General features: G+C 38.1%; 1 protein-coding gene across 1 annotated transcript; it reads left to right on the top strand.

Annotated features, from left to right (window-relative positions):
- The first annotated feature begins 1546 nt into the window (after positions 1–1546).
- Positions 1547–13516, top strand: GPRC6A (G protein-coupled receptor class C group 6 member A). Its single transcript, XM_026065975.1, has 6 exons — positions 1547–1740; positions 3328–3631; positions 5447–6274; positions 9105–9317; positions 11107–11230; positions 12396–13516. The coding sequence occupies exons 1-6, from the start codon at positions 1547–1549 to the stop codon at positions 13514–13516; spliced, it is 2784 nt and encodes a 927-aa protein (XP_025921760.1).
- The last annotated feature ends 4791 nt before the right edge of the window (positions 13517–18307 follow it).

Genomic DNA, 18307 nt, shown 5'->3' with positions numbered 1-18307 from the left:
AGATGAAAGACAGGCAAGCTGTTATACTATAACAAAGAGGCTGAATGGTAACTTTACTGGGGATTAACGTGTATTTGCAATACCTCTGTTGCAAAAAAATACTCTAAGTGTGAAGAGCCTAGTGAGAAAAAAAGCAAAATGCATTAATTCAGATCAGTTATATAGTATGCATCATGTTTATCAGAAAGAATATGTAACACACGTACCATTTTTCTTTTATTGCTTGCAAGAAAATGATGCTTAAGTCAAAACTTCTGCAATGCAAAACCCAGCTTTSCTGTAATACAATCAGCTCTATGACTGACCCCATTCTTTTCGGAGTGGTTTGGCACTCTACCAAAGGAAGCAAAGTATGAAGAAGTTATTATAAGAAAATAGAGAAATAAGTTTCCCAATGTCAAGAAAAAACAGGTATTTTTTTAAAATCTTTGTCTCTTATGTCAATTGGTATAGTTTAGTAGCATCAATTACTTTTGTGTCCTAAAGAGATGTACTCACTTTGGTGTCTATGCTTGGAGTTTATGAAAACTGATAACCCAGCCTCTGCTTCTCTGTTTTCCTCAGTTCCCTACTGCCATGGCATCAGATTTTACAAACGAGATTCCTGCGAATCTGAGGGAAATGATGGTACTGAGAATAGCTGCTTCTTGATCCTTCCAAAGCACAGAATCTGCCACACATGTGGTGGTGTCCTTGGTCAAAGGGGGGTTGGACTAGATGATCTCCAGAGGTCCCTTCCAACCTCAACCATTCTGTGATTCTGTAAAGGGGGAAGAGAGTGTACTCCACATTTTCAAAAAATTAGGCTCTATGTTATAATTTCCCACTGTTTGTTGTCTTTTGGACTAGCAAGCAGCAAACAAAGCCTGGCTTGTAGTACAGAACCTGATCCTAAACCCACTGAAGTTAGTAAGAGTTGTGGATGCACCAAAACCATGAAGATTAGATTATCCAAACCATTTTTTAACACAAAGATTTAAAAAATTATAAGAAAAAGATTGAGAGAAATGCAACCTTTTGACAGCTTTTTTTTAGATCAGAGTCTGATCAAAAGCCCACTGTAGTGAAAAGGTCTCTTTTTGATATTTTTTGGACCATACCTTCAAAATATGGTTGCGGTAATGTTACTAGCATGTTACATGATCACTTCTTCTCACACTGCACTCATCTGGAAGGTGTTCAGGACAAGCCCAAATTTATACCAAAATATTTGCCATGTGTTTTATATAAAGTATAATAATCTTTGAACACAGCAGAACAGATTTTATGTCCAACATTTCCTTTTAAACTCATTTAGCTCTTTCCCGCCCTCTTCTCTCTCACACACCCCTACACTCACACATTTTATGTGACAGCATTGCTTTAGTAGTATCAATGAAGCAGCCTAAGCCAGCTGAGCAAATATGAGTAACTTGTGAAGTGTGACTAACTTTGAGTGCAGCCTTTTTCCTTTGCTGCTGTTTATAGATGAAATAGGAACAGTGTTGTTGGCACTGCGGTGAACTTAATTGACTTAAAGTTGGTAGCGAGCAAGTGAAATAGAAACATGGCATTAGTTAGCTTTTTGATTCCCTGCATTGCGATCAGCACTGATATTGCCTACTCTTGCCAGAATACTGATGACTTTGTGGGCGCCAGTTCTCCAGGAGACATTGTTATTGGAGGCTTGTTTGCAGTTCATAATGAAATGCTGCATCCAGAAGAACATCCCATCAAGCCAGTAATTCAGAACTGTGCTAGGTGAGTAATACTGTAAACTACATATATACCAAAGAAGGCAACACTGACATTGGTCATGTACATTTCATATTAATAGCAACAAAAATCTGTTTTGGTTACTCCTCTTACTCCTTAAAATATCTGGGACATCAAATAAATTGTGCATAACATAGCACAGAATGCATGCAGCAGAAATTACCGTGGCTGTCTGAGGAAGGAAATGAGTTTTTGATCCCTATCTCAATCTTCATAAATAATCATATAACCTTAGAGGTTTGGGCTGAACAACCCTTTTAATTTAATTTTCATGTAAATGCTAATTTACTGCTATTTGTCTGAAGTACTCTGCTGTGCAGTTGTTCATTATTTGTGATGAAGTTGCACCTAGATGATCTGGACGCAGACAGAGCTCTACCGCTCTGTTTTATCTAAGTCCTTATGACTCTCACCTCACAGGACAAAGCAGTTGAAATCTATGATAGTACCTTGCTGACTAGATTGTAATTATTATCCAAATAATAATAGTGGAATTACATTATATAGATTGTGCAAACACCATGTTGTGTACACATTCAGGTTTAGACTATGCATCAAAATATTTATTTGGTTGACTCTAAATCCTACTGTACTTTAAACATTTGTTTTATGGAAATAATGCAAAGGAAATGTGGTGAAGAACTTTATTTTAAATATTTCTAATATTTAATTAATATTCCTAAATTAGAAATTCCAAATATACATTGTCTTTAATTTTAATACAGGTACAAATCATAAAGTTTCATTTGAATTTTAGATCCAACTTAATCCTACCTGTGAATTTAATGATCAATTAGACATGCAGATATCAACCTGGATTTATTTCAAAATGATGACAAAATTGGTCATTTTGTAAGCCTTCCATTGTTTTTATATAAAGTCATAAATTGTCTCAGATCCATTTGAAATTTAATTTGGCTTGCAAGATTTGAAAGCTTTAGAGAACCTAGCCTGAGAGGATTGTTGGYGGTATTGCAGATATTTTGTATAACTGTAGTTCTGATAAGGAACATATTATAATATTCACTGATGATAAGGGGAATAGCTCTATTAACTTCATTAGATTTAAAGAGGATTTTAGAAAACTCCATGCAACCACTAGAAAACCTCAGCCTCTGAAATATTTAGTTCTATTCAGAAATACTTAGTCCTTTCTTTTCTTTGCTTCAGGTCTTTGGTGAAAGTAAATACATCCAAAAAAAAAAAAAAAGATTACTGGACTAGGTGGAGTAAATTAGAATAGCCCTACTGATTTTGACAGCTACTTCCTGAAGATATAACTTGCAAATTTTCATTTACCATGCAAATTTGGATTTTAGTGCCTGTTTTTTTTCAGAACAGCAATTTTTATTTAGGTAAATTTAAAGTTTTGTGTTGATTTGCAGATAAGAGCAAAATACATGACTTCTAATTTTTAGTACATAAAAACCCAAGTAAATCACACCAAATATATTATTCATCATTTCTTTCCAGTAGTTGTCAAATTCTAAAGGATATGCTCAAAACAGACTTTGCTTCAGCCTTGTTCCCAAAGATGCTTATCTAAAATAAAACTTCTGTGTTTCCTGACAGCTTTGAAATTCAAGTTTTTCTTCAGACACTTGCAATGATACATGCTATTGAAATGATCAACAATTCAACATTGTTATCTGGAGTTACTCTGGGCTATGAAATCTATGATACTTGTGCAGAAGTTACAAGAGCCATGGCATCTGCTCTGAGGTTCCTGTCTAAATTCAATTCTTCTAAGGATATTGTAGAATTCAAGTGTAACTATTCAGACTACATACCAAGAATTAAGGCAGTCATTGGAGCCAGCTACTCTGAGGTGTCAATGGCAGTTTCAAGGCTATTGGCTTTGCAACTAATCCCACAGGTAGGTTTGAGGGAATGATTTTGTTTTGAACAGAGGTTATGGTTAGAAGATGTGGCTCTGATCACAGGGATTGCAAGTCACATGTTTATTACATGGCAGGATTTGACTCAAGCTAAGGACATCAGGAGGCGTGAGATTGATTGGAGTGCTTGATTCGCTTGCCTAAACAAAGGCATTTAGTGCTCTTTTATATGCCCTAGGTACATGTCTCTATGTGCTATTCCAGGATGATGCTGGTCTCTTGTAGGTCCTGTAGCATGTTTGCTAAACCCATGTTGATGTGTCAGTTACTTTAAAGTACCTCCGATGCTACTCAATGTCTTTGTTCAGGCAGCTGAATTACAGTCACTGTGTCTAATTTGGCCTGTGGTGATAATGAATGTATTATATGATAATACTCTATCTCAAGCTGAAAGAAACTCAAAATCTAATTTGGCCAGAAATTTGGAAATTCTCTCCTGCCTGAGAGAGATTGGATTTGGGAGTCCAGGTCTGTTCTAACTATGCACAGGAAGTGAGAAATATTGCTCTAAAAGACAATTTTACTCCTGTTATTCTTCATGTAGCTGTAGAAGAGGAGGAATACAGATCTGGATCCACACCGTCCCAAAATATTCTTCCCTATTTCTGACCTGTCTCTTAACACAGGAAATAATGCTAGCGAGCACAGTCCCATGCTTGCACTTAGGCTGGGGTTTACATTGCTGCTGTGGATTGCACAACTCTTGTGGAAGAGCTGGGTTTATAATGGGCCAGGACATGCTACTGAGAAGTAAAATCACTTCCACACTATTTTGTGTTGCACACCCTGGCGGCAATTTGGCATAAACTACCTTTACTGTGAAGTAGCAGCATAGTAACCAAGCGTGCAAAAGACCTAAGATAACTGAATCTACTCCTCTGCAGTGGTAGGAATTATGACCTCCAGCTCCACCATAAGAGCTATAGTAGGTTTTAAATTAAAATGCCACACTTGAACTCAATCAAAAGGCAGGTGAGGAAAGAAATCTGCATTGTGACATGGGGATGGAAACGGTGACCTAGTAGATTTCTCTCTTCAATAGCATCTGTAATCTTCTGACAACATTAAGACTTGGTATCCCCTTGAGATAAGTGCCTCTCATTTTGGAAAGCTTCAAAAAGAGCATAGACAAGGGTTAAAAACTAAATAGATTTAAATGTCACTTTTCCATTTATGTTTCCCTAGCTACATTCACAGGAAAAAGATAGCAAATGTTTTATATAAAAGATTATTATAGTATTCTGTAGTATTGGTTACTGTTTTCTCTGGGAGATTCTTCCAAGAGACTATGATACTTTTAAAACATAGCAATTGAAGTTTGGAGAGAAAATGTATATGTGGATGAACCATATTAGCATACTCAGTGATAGAAAAATACTGCGAAATATAAAGTTACCAATCATTTGAATAATAACTCAAACAATATTTGAATGTTTCTAATGATTTGAATATGGTTTTGAATAGCAGGTTGATGATATCTGAACAGGTTAAAACAAAATTCTCATACCGGCATAACTGTCATACCCCTTTTGAAAGACTGTGTACTCAGCCTTCACCAAAGTAACTAAGTGCAAGAGGACAAAAATGGTGGCTACCAAGAAAAAGTACTGGGATTGTATCTTCATCCTAATAGCTGGGGTGAGGAAACCCACCCCTTTGGCTGCACCTGCTTCATGCCCAGTCACGGAAGAAGGTGCCCTGGGTCATACTGAGTGACAGAGCAAAAGTGACTGGTGATCTTGGTCTCCTTTGGAGCAGACCCCTTCCATAACTGAATTGTTCTCTCTTCCTAGGTCAGTCCTGCATCATCTGCTGAAATCCTCAGTGACAAAATCCGGTTTCCTTCCTTTTTAAGGACTATCCCCAGTGATTTCTATCAGACAAGAGCAATGGCCCGCTTAATCTGTGAGTCTGAGTGGAATTGGATTGGAGTGATAGCCACTGATGATGACAATGGGCGTTTTGCTCTGGAGAGCTTTGGGGTCCAGGCCATGGCAAACAACGTTTGCATAGCTTTTAAAGAAATGCTGCCTGCCTATCTCTCTGACAACACTTTTAACACCAAAGTTGATCAAGCAATTGAGAAGATTGTCAAGGAAACCAGAGTAAATGTTATTGTTGTCTTTATGAGACAATTCCATGTGCTCAAACTATTTAACAAGGCAATTGAGAAGAATGTAAATAAAATTTGGATTGCAAGTGATAACTGGTCAGCTGCAGTCAAAATCAGTACAATTCCCAGTATCAAACAGCTGGGAACTGTTGTGGGGTTTGGATTTAAAAGTGGAAACATATCTACATTTCATGACTTTCTGAGAACCCTTCATGAAAAACCCACTGAAAACAACAAGTTTTTACATGAATATATTACGCTTTTGTCAGTTTGTGCACACTTGGAGTACCATGATTTTCAAATGTGCATTTCAAACCAATCCCAAGAGAATCTGACACAAAATGCTGAGAATAAACATCAAATCTGGAGAGACGATTTTTTGATTGCCAACACTGAACCAGGATTTATCTATAGTACTATACTTGCAGTCCATGCCATTGCTCATGCCATTAAGGGGCAATGCAAAGACAGAAACTGCAAGGATCCTTCTGCTTTCACTCCCTGGGAGGTATGAAGTTAGTTCTTTCAGGTCTCATTCTCTCTGCATAACTTTCGTTTCCTTTTCCCTCCCACATTCTTGGATTTACTACCTTGGTCCTGTTATTGAATGACATTTTTTTTATTTCTGTTCCTGCCTTTCTTCATCGCTGCATAAGCCAATTGAAACACCACAGACTATGCGCCAGAGCAGAAACACCTCACTGCTGCAGTGTTAAGAACCAGGCTCAAGTTTTGTCTCCTTTTTTTTGGCCCACATAGACACAGAAGGTCTTGGTGCTAAGCCCCAGCTGTGTCCAGTGGTACAGAGAACTATCTGATAATGAACAAATTCACACCCATCATCTCCTCCTGCATGGATACAATAGCAATGGCTGTAAACACATGACTCCAGGGTGCAGAAGAGATATTTAGCTGCTGGGCTTCATTAGCTATGCTAACACCTGCTTCCACCACCTTCACAGAGGACAGCAGAGTGGGCATCAGCTTGGATGAAGTCAGTGTATAGGCTTCTTGCTGGAACATCTTACTAGCTAGTCACGTGGGAGAGATAAACACTGTATGGTCAATCTATCTTAAGATACTGATGATAGACTACTAATGGTTGGTCCTGTTGCTATAAACCTGTGTAATAGTCGGCAATGAGTGCTTTTGGGAGCTGTGAATGTTACAGGAGAAGAGAGTTCACCAAAGTGTTTCAATTTCCCTCTCCCTCCCTAGCTGTTGTCTCCATTTTGTCTGAATTCACGTTATCTTCCTCTATAAAGAACCTTCACTTGAAAGTGAAATGCAACAGACTATTCTTCTGCAGTATATGTGTCTTGATTTAAACTGAAACTGGTAGGAAAATTAGACATACATCTTTAAGATGGGTGAGGTACTTGCCTAAAACACATCTGTAATCAAATGGTACTGGGTGGGAAAAGAACAGGAAAAATCAGACAAGTAAACCTGACCTGACCTTTTACCCAAGAACCTGCTCACGAGTATTCACTTTTACACACTTTTACTCAGAGGATTAAACAAAAGTTCATTTAAAAGTCAAACAAACACTGAAGCACTCTGACTTACTCTGACCTCTTATCCTAGGTCAGAGCAGGTCAAACCAAGATAGGGGATTTTGAAAAAAACAGTAACAATCAACCTTTTACATAAATTTGTAAAGGCAGATAGGACAAATTCAGGACTGCTCAACAGTGGAGGCAACTTTATGGAGCTGCATTTACATCATGACTGAATTTAACCCCAAACCACCAAAATTAAGAGGCCTGTTAAGAGGCTAAGAACTCACGAAGAAAACCAAAAGAGATAATTAACTCCCCTGGTGCTGTTTTTGTTATACATTTCCTCTACACCGAACCTAAGCCCTCTAGAAGTGGGTGTATACAAAGTTTAGGTTGAAACTAATCCATATCACACATCTCCATATACTGAGAAATCAGTCATTGGTGTTACAGCCTTTGCAAAAACACTCATCGACTTAGCCATAATGTTGCTAATTATTAGCGCTTTCTGTCTGAAGCTCAAGATATATACAAAAAACACTGTTGTTTCTATATTTTTAGATAAATTGGAAAAGTGGGGTGGAGAAAGATTAAACAACCTGCCTGGGGATATAGAATAAAAAGTTTCCTCTTCAGTCCCATAAGACTACAGTACATTTATCTTGGATGAAATACCAGATAGAAGCATACTTTGGGTCTTCATAAACTGGTAGAGATGCAGCAAGAGTATATGAACTCTCAAAATAATGACACCTCTTCTCAGTTATATATGCCAGACCCTTTTAAGATGACATTCTTGACAACATCTTTAAATGCTACAAGTCTCAAACAGGATCTATGTAAGAGTGAGCTTTTCAAATGAAGCAGTTAATTTCAGCCATTCATCAAAACCGTGGTTTGTTTCATGTTAATTAACCCCTATTGCCTAAAATTGTTATGCCTGCAAAGAGAAAAAGCTGCTGCTCCAATTAAGAACCAGTATGGCTAATTGTCCTCTTATGGTCTCCCCATGAGTTGGGAGTGAGTTATATGTGCCTTAACCTGTCCTTTTCTAGGTTCACATGGAACTTCTTGATCTGGCTGTTTGTGATGAGGGAGAGAGAAATTTCACCCTATTAAAAAGAACAGAATGGGTTTAATATTAAGTTAGACAGCTATCTTATTAAAGCACCTTTGTTTTTGATATTTCCTATGTTCTATCAAATACAACCCTGCTATCTATTGCCATTGTGATGTATGCTGTTTCATCTGAGTGAATCGGCATTTATTTTTTATTTAATAATTCTGAGTCTCACCTTGCAATCCACAGCATCAGCTGCAGTAGAGTCACAGCTGAAAATAATGTTAAAGTAGATATTTCCAGACACCCTAGAGGAGCTTGGTCTGGAAGCGAATGTTGCTCAGATCTACTCCGGGCATAATAAAATAACAGCAGTAGCATCGTTCATGTAATTCTTTACAAGAAGGGGACTTCTGAAAGGCCTACTTTGTTTCTGGTAAACAAAACCTTTTCTTCCCCATCATTGTAACAAAATTTCCCAGGCTGGAAAAAAATACTAACATGAGTATTTGTATACATTACATAGAGTTAAGAAGTGATCATTTTTGAGTAATAGATTTTTATGACCAACAGGATTACCTGAATAATGTAATTCTGTGTAGGAAGTCAGACTAAACAATTATAAAGATCTCTTTTAATTTTAAGATTTTTGTGCTCCTAAAAAGCAGAATTTCTCCCTTTTTTAACTTCATATCATTGTACAGATGTTAGACTATTGATTTTATCACACTGAAATGATACTGATGTATAGCATTGTTTCTTATATCTATGTTCAGCTCCTTGAAGAACTTAAAAAAGTTACAGTCCTTGATGATGACAAAGAAATCAAGTTTGACTCCAAAGGAGATATGAACACTAATTATGATGTACTTCTTTGGAAAGAAATTGATGGCCACATGGAAATCACCACAATGGCAGAATACAACACAGAGACAGGTCATTTTGTCTTTGAGGATGAGGAAAAAAGAAAGGAATTTCTGGACTTAAAGGTAACCTTTAATTTTTTGGCATAACGTGTGAAATTTGCTTCATATATTTTTTCTCCATCTGGGATTCTCAATTGAAGTATGTGTCAGTTAGAAATCTCTTATGTACTTTCATGCTCTCCTTTTAGTGACGAATCCTCCCTGGGTGTATTCTACCGCCTTACACATTCAGCAAGTTCTTCAACCTGTAAGCAGCCTCAATGCTTTCAGATTGAATTATAGGTTCAGAATGCTCTATGAGGTTTCCTAAGATGAACAAATCAGAAGCTATGTCTGTCCTAAGGATGCTATTCCAGGATCTTGAAAAGTATTTTAAAATAGAAAATGTCTATGTATAAGTGTCCTCTTTCTTATGCAACATGGCCATTTATTTTGCACATAAAGACTCATATCTGGTCACTTTACTGCAAAAAAGAAAAAAATGGAGGGGGGAGGTGTTTGTTGCTTATTTACTCCTGTTAGCCCTGGGGTCAGCACAACTACAAGCTCGTGAGGCATGTGGAGCCCTGGAGCCCTAGCACTGGTGTAGACAGGACTCGTGGGTAGTCCCAGTCAGTTCCAGCTGGATAATCCATCGTCTGTGCACTGCCGATGGTGCTGGTTCACCCCGCAGCTGTGACTGACCGTGGTCCTGTGCTGCCAATTATTCATCACTAATGGGAAAAGGAAGGCTAACCTGCTGTTTAGCTGAATGCTAGTCTCAGGGTGTAGACTCAGCTAGTAGAAAAGGCTGAGGACAGGAGGAGACCTGGAATATTTTCCCTCTTTGTGGCACTGCACAGGATGGCGAGAAAGTATCTCCATCTGCGTGTGGGCTACATCCTGGAGAGAGAGGAAATAGCAGTGTCCCTCAGGACTGTTTCTCCATGTTACAGAAAGTGCCTTTGGAACAAGGACCTGAACTCAGATCTTGAGAAAGGGCTCTAATCACTATGCCTCATAACGGTGCTTCCTTTTGGACCATGACTCCTGAAATCATATTGGTACAAATATACCCAAAGGAAAGATGGAAAGTCCCTCATTTACAGAGACTGATAGCTTGGCAGTCAAGACAGTCCTCCAGGAGATGCAGCTCAGATTTCCTCTGAGACCCCCCACACCTCCCTAACAAATGCTTTTACCACTGCATTAAAACTGGTGGGGAGCTCAGCCTTGCTGGCATGGCAGTTGTTTTGTGAGATTGCCAGGCAGAGAAAACCTCTCAGGAGACCTGGGCAGAGCAACTGGTTTCCATATCCTGGCAGGACTCAGACGTGTACTGCTGAGTGTGAGGAGTTTCAGAGCCGCAATAGGAAGCACCTGCAGAGCTGAGGTGTCTCCCCTGGGGTTAAGAGCAACCAAGCAGGATTTCAAGATCTCAGCTGTGAAACTGGTCACTTAAATTCCACCCAAGTCCCATGTCAGATGCTTCTGTGCTTTTTTTGTATCTGATCCTCACAGTCTAAAGTCCAGTTTCAAAGCTGAATAAGACACTTAAATCGGGATCTTAAAAGTATAGACAATTCCACTGATTGCCATTTTGGGCCAAAAATTAAAACTGATGGCTGCAAAATTATCAGGTAGATAGTTCCCCTTCCTTTCGTTTGCTGACTGTGCGGAAAAAAATACAAGAAACACAGAGCCTACAATGCCTTTTTTCAGCATCATTTGCAAATTCCCTTAAAACACCTGTAAGTTACAAAAAGAGAATGCAAGTCATAGAATTAATGGAGGCTTATTTTAAAAGAGATTTGTTCTTAGTAATTAGCTGTGCTTTAGTTGATTTTTTTTTTTTGTTCTCTGCACACTGCAGAAGGTTCAGTCAACATGTTCCCAGCATTGCAGACCAGGACAGATGAAAAAGGTTACAGAAAGTCCACACACATGCTGCTATGAGTGTGTTTACTGCCCGGAAAACCATTACAGCAATCAAACAGGTAAAGAATTATGATCTAAATAAAAGTTTATTTAGAGATCAATAGAATTGTTTTGTTTGTGTATAATGTAACTTGGCAACCTTGGGTATAACTTCAGAATGAGATTAAAATATTTGTTTATGCCCAGTTTTCCAAATATTAAGGGAAAGAACAGCATTCAGTATATAAAACTTGGTTTAAATGCTTTTTAGAAGACCAAACTTAAAGCAATTAGATTTTCCAATTGACTAGCATTATCCTTTGTCTGAAGGAAGAGGCTGTCTGATTTATTCATGAGACTGTTTCTCACTAAAAGATAGCCTTGTTTTGTGTCTTATTGCAGTACACCCAGTTCAGTGGAAGTACAAGGGTTATTTATTTTGCCTATCATCGTATTTTTGGTCTTTACTAGGAGTACTATGACGTTTGATATGACTGTACAGTAATACTTTCTAGAAACAAATCTGATGTGTATGTTACCACTGGTTCACTTATAGTTTGAATAATGTTTTTAAAAGGGGAAAGTTAACTATGGAAAAGAGAGATGTAATTAAGAAATCTGTGGTACAATGTCCTTTGAATATCCTGATAGTGAGCAGAAAGAAATTAAATTTTATCCTTTTAATGCAAATACTTGCAAAATTTCTCCGTATCAGAGAATAGGAAATTTACAGCAAAATTAGCCTTTGAAAGCATAATCTAGACCAATGATTATTCTCTATTGTATTCCAAAAGCTGTCTGTAAGGAGAAAGCTATTGGTTCCTATAGCAGTAGGTGAACGAAAGAAACATTGTTCCAATGATTTCATTTCCAGTAATTATTCAAGTTTCAGTTAAAGTAAACCTGTGCAGAGCTCTGACCAGGTTATGCATCCCCTGTCAGAGATGGTCAAGACAGTTTTGGGACTCTGGCCATTTTCCCTGTCTCCTTCCTGTCCCTGGAGGCACCCAGTGCCTCCTCGCAAGTGGCAGATGGTCATCTTTGCCACCGTCCACTGCCTCCTGCCACTGCCACCACAGACCTGCAGCTCCTCCACCTGGACAGCAACAGCAATAGTCAGGAGTGATCAGACATATATATTTTCTTTTAGCATCCCACATTCCTGCTGTATCTCAAGCCTTGATAATCCACTTTGTAGTTTATTTACTTCGGTTTTCTAAGTTATCTTTGCTTTTCCGTTTTCAGATATAGATTACTGCTACCAATGCACCAACAAAACTTACTGGGCTCCCATGAACAGTACTACGTGCTACAAAAAGACAATCCATTTCCTCAACTGGACTGACTGGTTTGCTATTTTTCTACTCCTCCTCTCTGCTTTTGGGATTGTGTTGATTTTGGCAATTAGTGTAATATTTACTAAAAACTTGAATACACCAGTTGTAAAGGCATCTGGAGGTTTAACTGTCTGCTATATTATTCTCTTCAGCCACTTCTTAATTTTTTTAAGCACTTCCTTTTTCATGGGTGAACCCACAGAATTCAAATGTAAAACTAGGCAAGCTCTCTTTGGCGTAAGTTTTGCACTCTGCGTTTCATGTATTTTAATAAAGTCACTAAAAATTTTAGTAGCCTTCAGCTTTGATCCCAAGCTACAGAATTTCCTGAAATGTGTATATAAACCTATTCCCATTGTGGTCACCTGCACTGGAATTCAAGTTATCATTTGCACATTCTGGCTAATATTTAGGACCCCTTTTGTGAACCAAAATTTCTCAATTCCAAGAGCAATAATTCTGGAATGTAATGAAGGTTCTATTGTGGCTTTCGGGATTATGTTAGGCTATATAGCTGCTCTCGCTTTCATTTGCTTTATATTTGCCTTTAAAGGTAGGAAGTTACCTGAGAACTACAATGAAGCTAAATTCATAACCTTTGGCATGCTAATTTACTTTATAGCATGGATTGTATTTATCCCTGTCTATGCAACCACATTTGGCAAATACCTTCCAGCAGTTGAAATCATTGTTGTTTTAATATCCAATTATGGAATTCTCTGTTGTACTTTTCTTCCTAAGTGCTATATCATAATTTATAAGCAAGAAACAAACACAAAATCTGCCTTTCTCAAAATGATTTACACATACTCTTCCAAGAGTGCAAGCAGTGTTGCTGTTAGTCAGATTTCTTTGGATTCAAAGTCTTCCAGCTCCCGAGCTACCATCTCAGACTCATGTAAATTTGAGAAAACCTCGGCAAATGGAAACTGCCATTTTCAAGTGCCTGGGCAGAGACTAATAATAGGGAAAGTTCTTCCTAAAAGTACAGCAAGGATGCTGTCCAGGAAAAGACTGTCCAGCATATGACCGGGTAGCGTTAAAATGCCCAAAGATAAACGAGGCACTTGAGTGAGCCATTTCTCTTTTAGGTCTCTTTCCTTTTGATTTCCCCAAAGAGAGTAGGCCACAGGAAATGCCATCTCCAGTGATACTTAAAAAGTTATTCATTACTAAATTTGAAAGGATTTCCTTGGTCACAGAGTCCAGCCCCTGCTCTTGCAGGCACCACGTAATCCAGTCCCACTCAGCAGTCCCTTTTGTTCTCCATCCTAACACAGGTTGTCTGCTCATGTAAACCTACTGGAGCCTCTCCCAAAACCTCACATCTCTGAGTGAGGTAGAAGCGTTAGAAGAGCTAGCAGCATTCTTCTTATTCCTCACAGATATGAAGGCACAAATTGTTTATACCCTCTTGTTCTTGTATCTTTGGTGCCTGGTTGTTTAAGGAGCTCATCTTTTTGCCTGAATATATTTTATCAAGGAAACAGAACCCTCTCTTAGCTTTTGTTTGCTAAGCTAAACAAGCCCAGTCTTTGAGTCTCCACTTTTAAGATAGGCTTTCCACTCTCCCGATCATCCAAAAGTAAACCTTTTCTGCGCATGGTACAGGTGAATCCTTTGTGTTTTTTTTCAATACATGCACCCAGAATTGTACACCCTATTCCAGATGAGTGCCACAGCAACATTTAAAGTTCCCTCTATTTACCAGGTTGATAATGAATGAAAGAGACAGGTCTATATAAAAACTGAAGGGTTTCTCTGGGGCTCTGTGATTATAGGTACTTTCATTTCCCTTTTTTTCCCATATTTGTAGGTAATTGCATCTCACACACCTCCTCTGATGCATGAGGAGAGAGGACCCACCATGTTTGTCCTGAGGTGTCTATTTAGTTCAAGGAAGGAAGCAAGCAATCTCTGCCACACTGTGTAATGTAAAAAATGTTAAACCCTAACCAATTCTTTTCATTAGTATAAATAAGGTAACCACTGAGATCAGCATGAATACATCCAGGGAATTTTAGTTTTTTTGTTACCTGTTTAAAAAAAAAATCTGATTTTCAACAAAAAATGACAATGCATCATTCCAATACATAGCAATTGCACAACTAGTAACTGATATTAGCTATACCGCATGAGTGTGTGCTTGTAGCTCTGTACGTATAGGTATGCAGCACCTTCTGTACTAGCAGCAGAGCGTGTGTTCAGAGAAGGAGGGATTCTTCTGTCAGGACAACTACACCACTTCTCTCCATCAGTGGCAAAGGCTTTCTTCTCCTGGAAAGGCCACAGCTGCCCTGGGGGTTCTGCCTCCCCAGCTGGGCTAGATGGCAACAGTTTTTTCAAAACCCTGAACAGCAGCACCATGCCACCAGAGCTCTGATATGTAGGCCCAGTCCAGCACTGTGAAGAATACTTTTCTGTCTTCATAAAGCCAATAGCCGGGAACATAGAAACTGTGCACTGCTATTTTAACTTCTGTGCCATGTTAATGTGAAAAAATACTAATTTCTTAAATTTTGCCTCTGCTTCTGTTTGAATCTAGAATAATTTGATGTTGTGGCAGGTAAAAATCAAGTTCAGTAATTGCAACATTACACAAACATATTGTATTACTGTTATGTACAATATATCTATTTTTCTGTCATTTCTATTTATATGTTTTCACCCATATCTATATGACTTTTCTGCTCAAATTTTAGTAAAAATAGCTATAGATTGCATTTCAATGATGGACACAAGCAATGAAATTACTTTGACATATAGACGTATATATATAACATGTATCTGTGAAGGCAAGTTTTTAAAGTAATTTGAATGGTAAGGGTACAATTTACATACAGATTTGTGTAATTATTTAATTTCTATAGCTGATGAGAGGAATGAAGATTTATGCACCAAATGCTGTTCATGTATCCGTTGTTACAAGTACTGTTCTGAATATGAACTAGTATGTATTGTAAGGTTAAAATTCCTGCAATTTGTCTGCCAGTGCAGCAAAAAAAAATCTCCCTAAAAGAGAAAAAACAATGCTTACATTGTACAATGACTTTCAGCACTAAGCTGGTTAGCAAAATTAATTTGTCTAGAATGTTGTATCTGTATTTGTTGTTTTCAAATTGTTAAGTATACTGTGTCTTCAACAAAAAAGGAAAGGGGATGATTAAAGTAATGTTGTTAGGTAAAATTGAGTTTGTTTACTTAATTTCCTTATCTCTCCCTATGAAATTTGATTTAGCCTTGAATAACAGCAATACATGTACCTGTGCAGTGTTTCCACCCAGTAGATGTCTGTGCTTCTTACAAGGAAACGTCCTTTAGATTGAAAGCCAAGTACGATAGGCAATCATTGATCTATAGGTCAATGAGAAAAGTATCTTGAGGAACAGGAGTGATGACAGCAATATGAAGGTATACAGATAAAGGTGATCTTTGAGGAAAGACATCACATATGGCTGAATTTCAAGGGGAGAACATGAATGAGCAGGCATGAAAGAAAAAAACAAACAAACAAAAAAAAACAAGAGAAGTTTTTTTTCTGATTGATCTAATTTTAAACACATCCCATGTCTCATTCCTGCCAGGAACCTCTTTGCTACATGTAAACAGCTCGTCCACTTTGGCGGTGCCACTGAGTACCCTCTATCAATGACTCCTGTATGCTGTGTCTGCCTCTCTAGCTACTCAGGTCTTCTGTGTAAAGCAAAGTCAATGGAGTAGCTGAGAGGACCTGACACTTTTGGAGAAAGAGGACGCTATACCAAGCTGTATTAAATATGCCTCTAAATGCCCTGTCTGCAAGAAGCCAGTGATCTGCTTTCTTACTGTGAAGAGAGCGTGACATCAGTTGTCACAATGCTCACAGATACATATGCCCATCTTGACGTTTTCTATCTCTATCCCCAAATATGGTCCTGTCCACAGAGAAGTCAAGCATGAAAATTCCATTTTTTGAGGTCAATGGGAGGCTGTTCCAAATACAAAGCTATTTAATCTTTTGGGATTTTATTTCATTCATTGTAGTAATACCAAATGACTGCAATTGAAGGTGATAGCAAACAGTATACAATATCTCTAGAAAGAATGAAAACCGTGAAGGCCACCAGGTTTTTTAAGTCATCTCTTCCAGGGCATAATGATGGTTCCTCAAGATTCAGGAGCTTTAACTGCTCAGACCTCTTTCATCCACCCATAAGCTTCTGAGCAGTTTTCTACTCTGCAGTTCTTGCAGTGCTGGGGACTATTTATCTGAGCTCTAGGCTTCTTCCCTGCAGTTCTGCTGATTGCAGGTGGCACTTATTGCAGTCATGAGAAGTAGCATCGCTCATGAATAGTAACATGCTGTCAGAGCTATGCCATGACTCTACATCTGTGGGTTACCAAAATTACTAGCAAATAGTAGCAGTATTCAGGATGCACCACTGAGCAGCCCAGCCCAAGCTGCGCTGTCTCTACCTACCCCTTGCAGCTGCATCTCCAGAGACAAGGAGACTTGTCCAGTCTCTCTGTTCAAGCAGAAAGAAAGCAAAGGAAGAAGAGCTACAAGCAGACCCTAACTCCTATTTTATCCTCTATGTTATTTCTTCTGGTGCTTCTGCTTCTCCCCCAAAACATTCAGAAATAGGGCAGAACAGCTGTCTGTGTGTGCAAATAGGTGCATGTTCTTTGTTTTGGTTATTTTTAAACAGTCATCAGAAAGCCAGTGTGTGGCTTTTATACAGATCTCAGAGAGAACTGGATTTTTCTGTTTAGACAATGTCTTATTTGCAAAAAGACATTTTTTTCCTGAAATAGAATGTGAGAGGATTTTTTTTTTTAACTTGGCATGAATTAAATGGATTGGAATGGCTTTGATGTCCATTAATAAGGACATTTTGTTATTTTAATGATTTCAGAATGGAAACTGTACATGTTCAATTATGAAAATATCAACATGGGGCTTTTTATTTCATAGAAAACACTTTATTGAAAGTCTTTCCAGAATGAAATGTTGTCCAAATGGCATTTTTAAAAACTTATAATATCAAGGAAGCTAACAATTACTTTGGTGACAAATTTCTGATTATCTCCGCTCAAGAATTTGCCTTCAGAAAGAGTTGTCTACCTCAGGCTCTGCTGCTGAAAATAAACCGAGGGGTTTGGCTACAAACACTCAAGATTTCTCATCTGCAAGGGACTTGAAAAGCTGCCACCTAGTGACCCATTCGTATGAAACAGGGTTTTCTATATTCTGCCCAAAGTTCTCAAGCTGGTTAACAGAAGTAAAATCATCTGCTGTTTGGTGCCTCAGAAATACTTCTGTTGAAACACCATGTTACATTATCATTGGTATCATGCTAGCATTGGCTGTCATTTATTAAATATGTATTCTGTGCAGAGTTTTCTAGCTTTCTGTTAAAGCATTTTTTCATTTTTTTGCAAGGATATCAGTTTGTACTGAATATTTGTCTTTTTCATTAACAAAGCTTTACTCTGTCCAGCACATAAAAGAGAGGGGGGGGGGAAAAAAAGCAAAAAACATTTTTAATTTGAAATAAACAGAAAAGCGTATCATGAGAATTTGTCTGAACCTTCTAGAAGGGGTAAAATGGATATGCACAGGGTGGCATCACAGGGCATAAGTCCACTTTGTGTTGAAAAATGAAATTGAACCACCTCGTGTGTTTCTTTAGCAAGTTTTGATGTTTTGATGTTTTGATTCAGTGTTAATGTTTTAAGGCTAGAGATTTAGTGTATGAACTTGTTAGGTGGATGAAGTGAGAAGGATGGCTTCTTTCAGTGGCTATTTTCAAGTAGCAGAAATGGTCTCCAGAAAATGAC

Source organism: Apteryx rowi, unplaced genomic scaffold (assembly GCF_003343035.1).
Source record: "Apteryx rowi isolate R43461 unplaced genomic scaffold, aptRow1 scaffold_235, whole genome shotgun sequence".
NCBI lineage: Eukaryota > Metazoa > Chordata > Aves > Apterygiformes > Apterygidae > Apteryx > Apteryx rowi.
Note: the sequence above shows the minus strand (reverse complement) of the source record. Positions and strands in the feature narration are given on the sequence as shown.

Excerpts from the sequence above, each read along its gene's own strand:
- GPRC6A (XM_026065975.1), top strand. The coding sequence starts at position 1,547 with ATGGCATTAGTTAGCTTTTTGATTCCCTGCATTGCGATCAGCACTGAT. Across the intron at positions 6,275-9,104 it reads CTGCTTTCACTCCCTGGGAG|CTCCTTGAAGAACTTAAAAA; the intron begins GTATGAAGTTAG and ends ATCTATGTTCAG. Across the intron at positions 11,231-12,395 it reads CCATTACAGCAATCAAACAG|ATATAGATTACTGCTACCAA; the intron begins GTAAAGAATTAT and ends TTCCGTTTTCAG.